The 13,323-nt window shown below is 42.8% G+C and overlaps 1 protein-coding gene across 3 annotated transcripts in view; it reads left to right on the plus strand.

Moving 5' to 3' along the window:
* FBF1 (Fas binding factor 1) overlaps positions 1-13,323 on the plus strand; it is a 44,035-nt gene that overhangs the window by 20,070 nt on the left and 10,642 nt on the right. For all 3 annotated transcript variants that reach the window (XM_058165941.1, XM_058165943.1, XM_058165942.1), the window contains exons 16-22: positions 535-632; positions 3,274-3,332; positions 8,500-8,655; positions 10,056-10,156; positions 11,667-11,873; positions 12,086-12,193; positions 12,729-12,868. In XM_058165941.1, coding sequence (XP_058021924.1) covers positions 535-632; positions 3,274-3,332; positions 8,500-8,655; positions 10,056-10,156; positions 11,667-11,873; positions 12,086-12,193; positions 12,729-12,868 — 869 coding nt within the window. The remainder of the gene's footprint in view (positions 1-534; positions 633-3,273; positions 3,333-8,499; positions 8,656-10,055; positions 10,157-11,666; positions 11,874-12,085; positions 12,194-12,728; positions 12,869-13,323) is intronic.

The raw sequence follows: 13,323 nt of genomic DNA on the forward strand, positions 1-13,323 counted from the left end.
AAAAGGGGATCACGTGACTCCAAGACACTGCAACGTCATAAATGTGAATCAGTTGTCAAGCTTCCTGATGTAAATCATGTGATCATGGGGACACTGCTTTGGTCATAAATGTAAAAAATGGTCATAAGTCACTTTTTTCAGTGCTGTTGTAACTTCGAACAGTCACTAAATTAACTGTTGCAAGTCAAGGACTACCTGTACACACATCTTAAAACTGCTGAGGTTGAGAAATACAGATCTAACTGATGAACCGGGAGACAGAATGCTGGATCAGATACTTATCGGATGTTTGGCTAAATCTTGCAGAACAGTCATTATTTAGCCTTCATCTTAATTGGAGCACTGATGGTGGAAGGGCAAGGTCAGGATACTTTCCACTCTTTACCCAAAAGACAGTTGGCTCTGGCATCAAAATCGCAGGGGACTCCACCACTTACCGACTACCTTATTTTCATCAGCTTCAAAGGGTTATTTTCACAGCCCTTATTCCAAAAATGAAAAATTGCATTTGATTCCTCTCGCATTTAACTCCAGGTCTTTCGTTCCTTGGGAAAGATCTCAGGAACAAAGTGCCCCTACTTTTCCATCTGATTCCAGGAAAGGGACTCCCTTTGGAGATACAATTTCAAGAGGTAAGATTCAAGCTCCAGCCGGACTATCCAAGAAATGCACATTCACATTATAGCAGAGTTATCATTGATAGATGAGGCATCTAATAATGTTATAATTTTGTCTGTTCTACAGGCTTGTTTTCAAGTTTTCTAGCTGCTTAATTTTCATTGCGGGATGGGGGGAACAATGTCACGATATGTCGCATTTGTTACCCCTGGTTTATAGCATCAGAGACCTTTCTAGAGCTCCAGTGGTGAGCCAAAGCAGTAGGGAGGAAATTCCATGGAATTAATTCAGAAAGTGTTTACTTTACTGAGCAGGTCTTCTAGCCCTTCAACTTCTCCTTAGTCACCAGCAAGGAAAGCTTACATATTCATGAGGGTTAAGTGTCTATTTTGCATGGAGGACCTAGCTAAGACAAAAGAGGGAAATACAGTAATTATCTAATTGGGGTTAGAGCAGGAAGTTTGTGATCTCACAACTTTTCATAGTAATTTTGTTTTTAAAATATTATAATTACAATGATAAAAAATGAATACATAACCCCAAAAAGAAAGGAAAAAAAAGAAAAAACATAGAAGGTGCAGAAAAAGGAAAAGCACAAGGAAAAGCAGAAAAGAAAGAAAAAAGAAAAAATATAGCAAAGAAAATAAATAAATGATCTCTTCTCTTCCCATATCCCTTCTCTTAGCTATAATCAAATCTTTTAAAACCTTGTCATTTTAGTCCTGATGTCCGCAGAAGTCCATCAAGGGCTAGCAGGATATCTGTTTTAATCTTGATCAAATACAGTCCTCAATTTTCATTTAGTGACTTTTTCAAAGTTACAGTAGCAGTGAAAAAAGTGACATCACCATTTTTCACACTTGCGACCATTACAGCATCCCTATGTTCACATAATCAAAATTTGAATGCTTGGCCAGCTGGCATGTATTTATGATGGTTGCAGTGTTCTGAGATCACTGACCTTCTAACAAGCACACAAGTAACACAACTGTGTTGCTAACTTAGCAACTGTAGTCTTTCTTTTAAACATAGTCTACTTGTAGAGGCAGATACTTTTAAAATTAACTTCTGGGTCCATTGTTCAAAAATGTCCATTATGTCCAATGTTGATATTTTACTCCATTCTGTATTGGTAAGTTCAAACTAAGCATTCTTCTCCTTTTAATTGAAATCTTTAGTTTCATCTAGTGTCCTACCCTGGGTTTTTGTTTGTTTTTTAAGAATTCAAAACAAAAGCATTTTTCCATGGGAAGGATTCTTATAATTAAATCCAAAATCAAATCCATCTGGATTTTTAGTCTATTTGTAACTTTCGCAAAACAAAGTTCTATTCAACCTTTTGATATATGTTTAAAAAATAATCAGTCCTTAAACTTGTACTTAAAACTTCTTGTCAGGGTTCCAAGTAACACCCCCAACTAAATAAGACTCAGAGACAAGCAGTTCCTCTGAGTTCCATTTTATTAAAGATGGCACATATGGGAAAACCCAAATCTGAAAGCTTCCAGGTTTTCCCCATCCAAAGGAAAGTCCAAGTTCCTTCCCCTGTACCCATATGTCCATCACTTGGTCCAATCGATCCACCGTCCCAACTGGAGATGGAAGGTCCTTACTCCCAGAGAAAAGAATGTTGTTATGTCTATATATCTCCACCAACTGCATACAATCCCCCCCTCCCACTTTCCCACAGCATTAGAATAGAATTTTTTATTGGCCAAGTGTGATTGGACACACAAGGAATTTGTCTTGGTGCATACGCTCTCAGTGTACATAAAAGAAAAGATACGTTCATCAAGGTACAACATTTACAACACAATTGATGGTCAGTATATCAATATAAATCATAAGGATTGCCAGCAACAAGTTACAGTCATACAGTCATAAGTGGAAAGAGATTTGTGATGGGAACTATGAGAAAATTAATAGTAATGCAGATTCAGTAAATAGTTTGACAGTGTTGATGGAATTATTTGTGTGTGGCAGCCCTGAAGATCCAAAGAAAAAGATGGCCTTCAGCACTTGTTTTGCTAAGGATTGAAGGAGATTCCCCCAGTGTTCCCAGACTTGATGTTCCAAAGATTTCTAATAGCTGAAAAGCAATTAACAAGCTATTTCCAATGGTGATTAGAAAACTAGTATGCAAATCCAGGGTCTTTTTGACGGCTGAATGTCTATTCCCTCAGCTCCCAGAGCTCTAACCCTGTCTCAGAGTGCAGTCTTGCAGTCTCCTTGCAAGGTGCAACTATCTGGAGCACTTGTGGGCGATCTCAATCTTTTCCTTATCCAGGGTGGAATTACAAAGAGCTGCTCTATTGGCTCCACTTTTAACAGAGCTATCTTCAATTCACTTTTCTTCCCTGTTATCTTATAACTTTGCAAGAGTAAACAGGAAGAGCTAGCTTGTCTAAGCAGCCTCTCTTCTAGACGTTAATCCAAAAATGCAAGTCAGTACAGGATACTAGACACGGTGATTGCTATGCAGGAACTGTAGGAAACAGCATGAAGTCCACAAGTATCTTAGTTCTTAAATCTGAGAAATAACGGTGGGCATTATGTGCTCTTAATAGCAATATTTTCTCCCTATAATTCAGTTTCTCTGAAATGGGAAATCTAAATTGGTTACTACATTTCATTTTTATGTGGCTTGGATTTCAGCATCTGCAACTTTTTGGCAAGGACATCAAGAAATTACTAAGGTTCCTGTTAATTCCCAGGTAGGTGTGGAGTAATGCACTCATTTTTATTAATGAATATTAGCAGGAATGATAAATTACCGTATATACTCGAGTATAAGCCGAGTTTTTCGGCACGTTTTTTGTGCTGAAAAACGCCCCCTCGGCTTATACTCGAGTCTACCCTTGCAGAGCCGACCCAGGGAGAGGGTTTTTTGCCCTCGGGAACAGCTGGGCCGGCAGGACGAGCCCAAATGCTGCCGGCATGCTTTGCCAGCTCGGCCGGCTCGTTTTGGGGGGGCGGCTGGCCTCCGGCGTTTTCTTCCGCCGCTTTTTGATGGCGGCGGCGGCGGTGGTCGGCGGAGGCGGGGCGGGCGTTCGACATTTCGCCCCTCTCACTCGTCCTCCTCTTGCCCGCGGTGGGGGCGGAGGCGTTGTCACCTCGCCTCCTCTCCAGCGAAATTGAGTGCGGCGGCAGTGGGGGTGGGTGGGTGGGGAGGCCGCCGTGAAGTGCCGGCTGGGGAGCCCGGGAGCCAATCCCGGGCTCCCCAGCCGGCACTCACGGCGGCCTCCTGCCGCCGCACTCAATTTCGGCTTTCGGAGAGGAGGCGGTGACAACGCCTCCGCCCCCACCGCGGGCAAGAGGAGGCGAGTGACAAACAAATAGAGTTCTTCGCTTGGCGTTGTCACTCTCGCCTCCTCTCCAGCGAAATTGAGTGCGGCGGCAGTGGGGGTGGGGAGGCCGCCGTGAAGTGCCGGCTGGGGAGCCCGGGATTGGCTCCTGGGCTCCCCAGCCGGCACTTCACGGCGGCCTCCCCTGCCGCCGCACTCAATTTCGGCTGGAGAGGAGGGCGAGGTGACAACGCCCCTCCGCCCACCGCGGGCAAGAGGAGGCGAGTGACAAACAAATAGAGTTCTTCGCTTGGCGTTGTCACTCTCGCCTCCTCTCCAGCGAAATTGAGTGCGGCGGCAGTGGGGGTGGGTGGGGAGGCCGCCGTGAAGTGCCGGCTGGGGGCCGGGATTGGCTCCTGGGCTCCCCAGCCGGCACTCACGGCGGCCTCCCCTGCCGCCGCACTCAATTTCGGCTTTCGGAGAGGAGGCGGTGACAACGCCCCTCCGCCCCCACCGCGGGCAAGAGGAGGCAGTGAGAGGGGCGAAAATGTCGAACGCCCCTCCGCCCCTCCGCCGACCACCGCCGCCGCCGCCATCAGCGGCGGAAGAAACGCCGGAGGCCAGCCGCCGCCCCAAAACGAGCCGGCCGAGCTGGCAAAGCACGCCGGCACTTCAATCCCGGGCTCCCCCCGCCGGCACTTCAATCCCGGGCTCCCCAGCCGGCACTTCACGGCGGCCTCCCCTGCCGCCGCACTCAATTTCGGCTGGAGAGGAGGGCGAGGTGACAACGCCTCCGCCCCCACCGCGGGCAAGAGGAGGACGAGTGAGAGGGGGCGAAAATGTCGAACGCCCCCTCCGCCGACCACCGCCGCCGCCATCAAAAGCGGCGGAAGAAACGCCGAGGCCAGCCGCCGCCCAAAACGAGCCGGCCGAGCTGGCAAAGCATGCCGGCACTTCAATCCCGGGCCCCCCCAGCCGGCACTTCACGGCGGCCTCCCCCCACCCACCCACCCACCCCCACTGCCGCTTCGCACTCAATTTCGGCTTTTCGGAGAGGACGGCGAGTGTGTCAAACGCCAAGGGGCGAGAAGAACTCTCTTTATTTGTTTGTCACTCTCGCCCTCCTCTTACTTGTCCTCCTCTCGCCCTCGGAGGCGGAGGCGTTGTCACGAATACATCCCAATAAAATGCAAAGGTTTCAAAGCATGTTTTGGAAAAGCAGCGAGGGATGGGGGGAGAATGCTGCCTTGAATGTGAAAGAAACGTGGAAAACTCCAACTACAGTATAAAAAAAAAACATTTGCACTCAGTACTTTTTATTTTATTTTATTTTTTGCCAAGTTTTCCCCAGGGTTTTTTTTCCCCCCTATGGAAATTGGGGAGGTGGGGAGAAAGAGGTGAAAAAGAAAAGCCTCTTGGAAAGCGGAAGAAGACGGCAAGAACAAACAATCTCTCCCCCCGAGAGGGGGGCAGGAGGAGGAGGAGGAGGAGAGATGGGGGCATTGCAAGCTAGGGTGGGAAGAAGGAGGAGGAAGAAGAAGGGAGGCAAAAGAAACCGACCTCGCAGATCAGCAAATTAGCTTTCCTTCTCCAAACCAATTTTTTAAAAAAAAACCGTTCTACCCAGAGCAAATGGCAAATAAGCAGCCCGTTTTGAGTCTGATTATTGTTTCATGGTGGTTGCCCTCTCTGATCTCCTTGTACATGACAAGGCACCTCTAACCCAGCGCTTTGTGTTTGTTATTGGTAATTCTCCTCTCCTTCTTCCATTGGAGTCCTCTCCTTCCTTTCCGAACGGGCGGGCGATTTACCTTCTCTGCCTCTTTTATTTTCCTGGAGGTGGAGGTGTATTCCTAAGGATGCCTTCAGTGCTGGGGAAGGAGCCGATCCATGGAGGGAGGGGGCGACGCTGCCGAGAAGCCGCTGCTTACAGAGAGCGAAAGAGCCAGGAGACCTTGGCATAGGTGGGCGGCTGGTGTAAGGCAGGGCAGAACCTTCGACCCGCAAGGATCCCGGGAGGTGGGGGACGAAAGAGAGGCAGAGAAGGAGGAGGAGGAAGGAAAAGAAAGAAAGGGGAGTGAAAATAAGAGCAGTCCGAGCAATAAATAAATATTGCTGGGCTGCTTTCCAAAATCCTCAGCACGGAACTAAAAGTTGCAAGTGTTTTGTGAGTTCAAACAGTCCCTTCCAGACTAACACGTTTCATTAAAAGATACAAAGTTTGGTAAACTGAAGCTCGCTCTGTCCAATGCAAAAATCATCATCATCATCATCATATAATAATAATAATAATGATAATAATAATAATAATAATGATGATAATGATAATAATGATAATGATAATAATAATAATAATAATAATGATGATGATGATAATAATGATAATAATGATGATAATAATAATAATAATAATAATGATGATGATAATGATAATAATAATAATAATAATAATAATAATAATAATGATAATAATGATGTTAATAATAATAATAATAATAATGATGATGATAATGATAATAATAATAATAATAATAATAATAATAATAATAATAATAATAATAATATTCAGCCGTGCTTCGCTTTGATGGCAGCCTGATGTAAAATGGGGGGCAGGGGGATACATACACGGTTAGGGAAAAATAACAAAACAATGTTTTGGGCTCAATTGCAGTCTTAAATTGAGGACTACCGGTACTTGCAATTTGAACCTTATTGGACACTTCATTCCTGGAGGGTTTTTAAAGAACAGACTGGACAATCCTTTGTCTGAAACAGTATAGGATCTCTTGCTTGAGGAGTGGGGACTGGACTAGAAGATCACTGTTAGTTTGGGATATGTTCAGAGCCCACACATCTGATGACATAAAAAAATTGGCAAAGTCATCTCAAGTCACTTTGGCCGTTATTCCAGGTGGGCTTACATCTGTATTGCAGCCCCTAGATGTCAGTTTAAATAAACCTTTCAAGGACCATGTGCGAAGGATGTGGCATGAATGGATGACATCTGGTCAAGCTCGTCTGACAAAAGTTGGAAATCTGAGAAAGCCAGACATAGAACTAATAGCACAGTGGGTTCGTGATGCATGGGAAGATATTCCAGAGGACATGGTGCAACGTGCCTTCAAGAAATGTGGCATTAGTAATGCTATGGATGGCAGTGAAGACAGCGCATTGTATGAGAGTGACAGCAGTGATGATGACGACTGTGAACTCAGTGATGACGACAACGTATATGCGGATAACATCACAGAAGCTGAAGTAGCTGAAGCTCTGTTTGGACAAACAGATGATGAGGAGGAGAACTCCAGTTTTGAGGGATTTTAGCTCTCGTTAGCTTGGTTGCTGTTACTTTTAAAGATACTGTATTTTTGATACCATATTCTTTTTGGGGACCCCCTTTTGCACTTTTATTGTTTTTCGTTCAAATAAATATTCATGTTATTTTACTTGGCTCTATCTTTATTTTTTACATTGACCAGTAGCTGCCTCATTTCCCACCCTCGGCTTATACTCGAGTCAATAGTTTTTCCCAGTTTTTGTGGTAAAATTAGGTACCTCGGCTTATATTCGGATCGGCTTATACTCGAGTATATACGGTAGTGTATCTCTTCAGCATCCGGTTATCTCTAGCATCCCGGATTTTGTGAATTTCTCTTTCCTTTCTTTCTTTCTTTCTTTCTTTTTTCTTTCTTTCTTTCTTTTTCTTTCTTTCTTTCTTTCTTTTTCTTCCTTCCTTCCTTCCTTCCTTCCTTCCTTCCTTCCTTCCTTCCTTCCTTCCTATGTTAAGAAGAAACATTTGTCCAGAAGATTGCACTGTCCAAAGATCAAAGTGCCTTGAGTTCTGGAGTAGCTACATAAAAAGCCCAAATAATAATCTAGAGGGGTTTCTTTCCCTTCCACTTACAAGAATCAGTAGAAACATAGATTTATATTAATAAATGTTCTCTTTTTTTTTCTAGCCCAGAGGGAATTTCTATAGCATCCTGATTTCAATCATTTCAAATAATAACCTACCTATTGTGGTTAAATAAATATCCAGGGAAAGGAATTCCTATTTTTTTTCTTGTATAATTCAGTCCTTGACTAGTTATATGTAAATTAAGACTTAACTCTTATGTATGTTTATTCCGGATGAATGGCTTTGTGGATTTGCAGGGAGAAAGGTGCTTTGGAATGTCAGGCACTCATATCAAGCCAGCATCTCCATCTTTTCCTAAGCTTGCACATCTGCCCTTTGCAGCTATAGCTCAGGTGTGCGGAAAGGCACACTAGATTTTAAGGCGATGCAGAGACGTTCACTTTTTTGCTTGTGAAACCTGGAGAAGCAGAAAGAAAAAATACCCTGCACAGCCCTTCAGTTTATGTCTTGGAAACACTTGTTTACATTGCTTATAAAAAGGTTTCATAGCTCTTGGTACTTGGGGAAGACTCCACATCCAACTTCCCTTTATTAAAACCAGTGAAATGAGTACAAAACTTTGCATGGGTTTTCTGATTTTATGACCTCTTCGAAATCGGTAATCGATAGAAAAGGATATATACCTTTTTAAAAGGATGCTGGATATTTAAAGCTATGACATTTTTTGTTCTTTCATAGGCTCTGATCTCAGAACCCCATCTCCTGAGCTCACCTAATAATGCTGACTATGAAAAAAGAATGGCGGGAGTGCAAGCGCAGCTCCGAGAGACCCTAGGAACCTATCAGGCTGAGCTTTTGAGTGCCCAGACTCGCCTCACTGAGCTTGAAGTTCAGGTAAGGGCATTGTGCAAATAACAGAATATCAGCATTGGAAGAAACTTTGGAAGTCCTCTAGTCCAACCCCCTGCTCAAACAGGAAACCCTATACCAGCAGTTCTCAACTGTGGGTCGGGACCCCGTTGGAGGTCGAATGACAATTTGCCAGGGGTCGCCTAAGACCATCGGAAATATGGGAAGTATACTTGCGAGTCGAAGAATCGCGCTCCAATGGTTGACTCCACAAGCCAGCTGCAGGCTCTTCAAATCGCTAGCCGAATTCGGCTTCAGGCACGATGAGTTAAAAAAGAGAGAAATCTTTGTTCTGATGTCTCCCTCTCAAGCCAGCGGCAATCACTCCCAATCTCTAGCCTAATCTGGCTTTAGGCACGATAAACTTAATAGGGGAGGAGTCTCCGCTTTAATGCCTCCGTCCTCAAGGCAATCGCAAGCAGTTCAAATCGCTAGCCAATACGGCTTCAAGTGTGATAAATTCAAAAAAACAGTTTGCCGCTTTTTTTCCCCTTCAGGCATATGAACGAAAATAATTTTATGATTGGGGTCGCCACATCGTGGGGAATTGTATTAAAGGGGTCGCAGCACTATAAAGGTTGAGAACCACTGACCTATACCATTTCAGACTAATGGTTGTCCAATCTCTTTTTAAAAACCTCCAGTGTTGGAGCACCCCACAACTTCTGGAGGCAAGTCGTTCCACTGGTTTATTCTTCTATCAGGAAATTTTCCTTAGTTCTAGCTGGTTCTCTCCTTGATTAGTTTCCATCCATTGTTTCTTGCCTTCTGGTGCTTTGGAGAACAGCTTGACTCCCTCTTCTTTGTGGCAGTTCCTCAGATATTGGAACACTGCTATCATGTCACCCTTAGTCCTTCTTTTCAATAAACATATCCAATTCCTGCATTTTTCTTCATATGATTTAGATAGAAATGGGTCTTCTTAGAAATAAAAAGTTAGGTAGAAGTCTCCTTTTAATACAAAAGCACTGGTTTATATATCAAAGACTTGCAAGAATTTTATTTTTATTTTATTTTATTTGATAAAGGGCTACGCTTGCAGTTGAGAAGCTCTACCAATAGTTAGAGTAATAGAGAGCAAGGTCAGGATTTTCCTGCACACATATCACATTCTTGTAATTGTTCCTACAAACCAGATGTCCATTCTCACATTTCAAGTATCTACACATAAAACTATCTCACTATTCTCTGCAAGAAGCGGTTTGAATTGCTCCCTCAGAATGCTAAGGTAGGGAGCAGGTTTTGCCTCCTCTTCTTTTCACCGTTCTTATCAAGATTATGTTATATTACAGTTATGTGTATTCTACATTGTGATCTTTCTCTTCTCCTTCCTTCCTTTTCTTCCTAAACATGCTTTAAAAATAACTATTAAAAAAACATTACAGATAAGGCGACTTGAACTGGAGAAGAACCAACAGAACCTCTTGCTGGAAAGTCTGCAACGACGTCACCAAGAGGATTTGGACCTTATTGAGAATGCACACAGGTATTAATGAAGAACAAATACGAACTCAATTGGAAATTTCTGAGATCGGGGAGTTGACGTTTTAAGGAGTAACTATGGATTATGATTTGTGTTATATTTTAATTTTTGATTGTTAGTTTTATACCCTGTATTCGGTTCTGGGAAGTCCTGGGGGGTGGGGGTAGGGAGGGGAAGGGAGGGGAGGGGGGATGAGGTAGAAAATGGATTGATGGTTAATGTACAGAGATGATTGAAGATGTATAATCAATATAAGATCGGAGCTGCCTGGCTATCATTTCAGAATGATGGGAAGGAAGGAAGTAGAAGAGAGAAGGAGGTAGGAAAGAGAAGAGGAGGAAGAGGAAAGGAAGGAAGAGGGATAGAAGAGGGAGAAGAAAGGAGTAGGGAGGAAGGAGGAGAGGAGGTAGATAAGAGAAGGGGAGGATGGTCGTGGAAAGTAGAAGAAAGTAGAGAAGGGAAGAGAGTAGGAAGGGGGTGGTCCGATTAATTGTATATGATGGTACAATAAATATGTTATTGGATATGAATGTTAAAATAAAACTTTTTATTAAAAAAAAGAGAGAGAGAATGCACACAGGTAGCAATGGGGAAAACCACTCGAGGTTATTAAAGATTATTTAAATATGTCTAGTACTACATACATAAAGTGAAAAAATTATGGAGTGGGAACCACATGGAGAACTGGAAGGCAACGCTTAAATATAAATACTAGTCCCCTCACCACTGGAAGCCCCATAAGCAGGAACTCTTGCGGTTTCTATGTTTGCAGGGATTTGTGGGTTGTTGTTACAAGAGCTATTTTTATATAACCTTTTCATAATTTAGAATTGAGATAGATTTTTTTTATTATTTAGAAGATGTCCCATCCTTGAGATTGAGGTTGAGATTGTATACTAGGAGGAATGAACATTTATCAAATACTCTCAATTTTAGTATTATTCTACTTGGAGCTAAGGTTATATTGATTCCTGCTTTCAAATTCTCAGGGATATTTTAGGGAATTCTGTCTGGGTCTTATTTTCTAGGACCAGGATTCTTTATTGAAATGCTTTAATTATATCCTTTCATTGTAGTTCACTGTCGTTCCCAAACAGAGCATGAATATTTTGGAGCAAGTGGAAAACCTAACATGAAAGTTTATAAAACTACACCATTAAGAGACAAACAGCAGCAGATAAAAATATACATGAAATATACATGAAAAGTTATTTCTCCTACTATCTTTATCTGCATTTTCCAACCTGGTACCATCTTGATATATTCAGGCTCAATTCCTGAAATGTACAGCCAATTTAGACAAATTGTGGTTTACGTACGTCTGGATAATGAAGGGCAAGAAAACATAGGTGTAAACTGACATGAAGAACGCAGTTTTCAAACATGAAACCAGCTCCACGATCATGCCAGCTCCTTTTAAATGTAGACTTGATCATCAGAAAATATTCCCGTGGCTGCACAAAAATATGTTGCGTTCTTCCCCTCTCCCCAACATTGCCAACTGGGGAGCTAGGAACCGTGTGAAGGTGGTTGAGGACTCATATCGTCAGCGTGAAGATCGTCTCCGGCAAGAAAATCAGGAGTTGGTTGCACAATACCTTTCTCGCTGTCAGAGCGCAGAGCAGGCGAAATCGGAGATGTTAGCCCAGCATCAGCGTCGACTGACTGAGCTAGAACAGGAAAAGGCCAAGGAAATTGATCGCCTACAGGAGCTTCAGCGGTAACATTGTGGGGGAAGATGATGAAAGAAATTTTCTTAGACTTTGAACGGATGGTTATGTTTTGCTTTACAGAAGCAATAAGTCAAACATGTAAGCTTGTTTTGTTTGACAAATCAGAATCTGAATCCCTACACATTTAGCCAAGCTTTTATGTATACACTGAAATAAATTGAGAAACGGTGTTTGTTTATGGCCCTTTTGACTCTTGCAGTATGTCCATCCTGGAAATGCGCAAGGATCATGAAGAGCAATTACAACGGTTGAAACAACTGAAGAGTCAGGAGATTGATGCAGTGACCAGTGCCACTTCTTACACCAGGTAACAGGAGCTAATTATCCTAAAGAATTAGAGCATTGGAATTTATACTCAGTTGTAAGGGGCATAAATATAAATACTAATCCCTAGTAATCAATGCACATTTGGTAAGTGGAATAAACTCCACAGTTCGCTTCTCTGGTTCACAGTGCTCCTATGAAAGAAAAAGGATGATGGGTACCTATGACTCCCTCCATGGACATGTGCAGTCCACATTAGAGCAAAATACCAAGAGTTTTAAGGCTACATTAAAAGGGATTCAAATCAATAATTCTGGCAACGCTGGCCAGAAATGCCATATGGGCAATTTGGATACAGAAACCTACAGATCAATCACTAAGTTGCGGATGCCTACAGCTCAAAAATAGAGACATGTATGAGTCCAGGTCCCCAGAAGTGATTTGGTTCATATCCAGGGGAATAAAAATAATGTATACATTATTGAAGGTAGCTTTTGATTTTCATTCTTTTGTTATGAGAAGCCAGTAAGAAACATGGAAATGGCTAGGCAATGTGGTGCTCTGCTTGTCTCCTGCAGGTCTTTGAATGGCGTTATAGACCAAATGGAGAAGTTCTCCAGCAACCTGAATGATCTTGCCAGTAAGGTGGAGGCCACTCACTATACTACCCACCAAGGTCTTGAGATGGGAGCTCGCCAAAGAGATGAGCAGCTTAGGGGTATGTGCCTTTTGATGATTGGGACCCAAATACTGCCTTATACACTGTAAGCCGCCCTGAGTCTTCGGAGAAGGGCGGGGTATAAATGTAAAAAAAAAAAAAAAAATACAACTTGCTCTAGGGCAGGGGTCTGCAAACTTCACTCTTTTAAGACTTGTGGACTTCAACTCCCAGAGTTCCGTCTTAAAAGAGCCAAGTTTGCAGACCCCTGCTCTAGGGCAACTCTTATTCTTGGGCAGCCTATGTCAGTCATGTTATTGCAATACAAAAGAGAATGTGAAAAAAAGTGTAAAAGAATCATATTTATTGTCCGTATTGTCAATAAGTATTTTCGACTGTCATAGAAGGTTTTGTATAGTGTTTTAATATGTCACAACATTTACTTAATTGTAAATAGTTTTAAATTTAAGCTAAAAACAATAGCAAGAGGTGGAGCAGCACAATATAAATCACCA

This window comes from Ahaetulla prasina, chromosome 2 (genome assembly GCF_028640845.1).
Source record: "Ahaetulla prasina isolate Xishuangbanna chromosome 2, ASM2864084v1, whole genome shotgun sequence".
Lineage (NCBI taxonomy): Eukaryota > Metazoa > Chordata > Lepidosauria > Squamata > Colubridae > Ahaetulla > Ahaetulla prasina.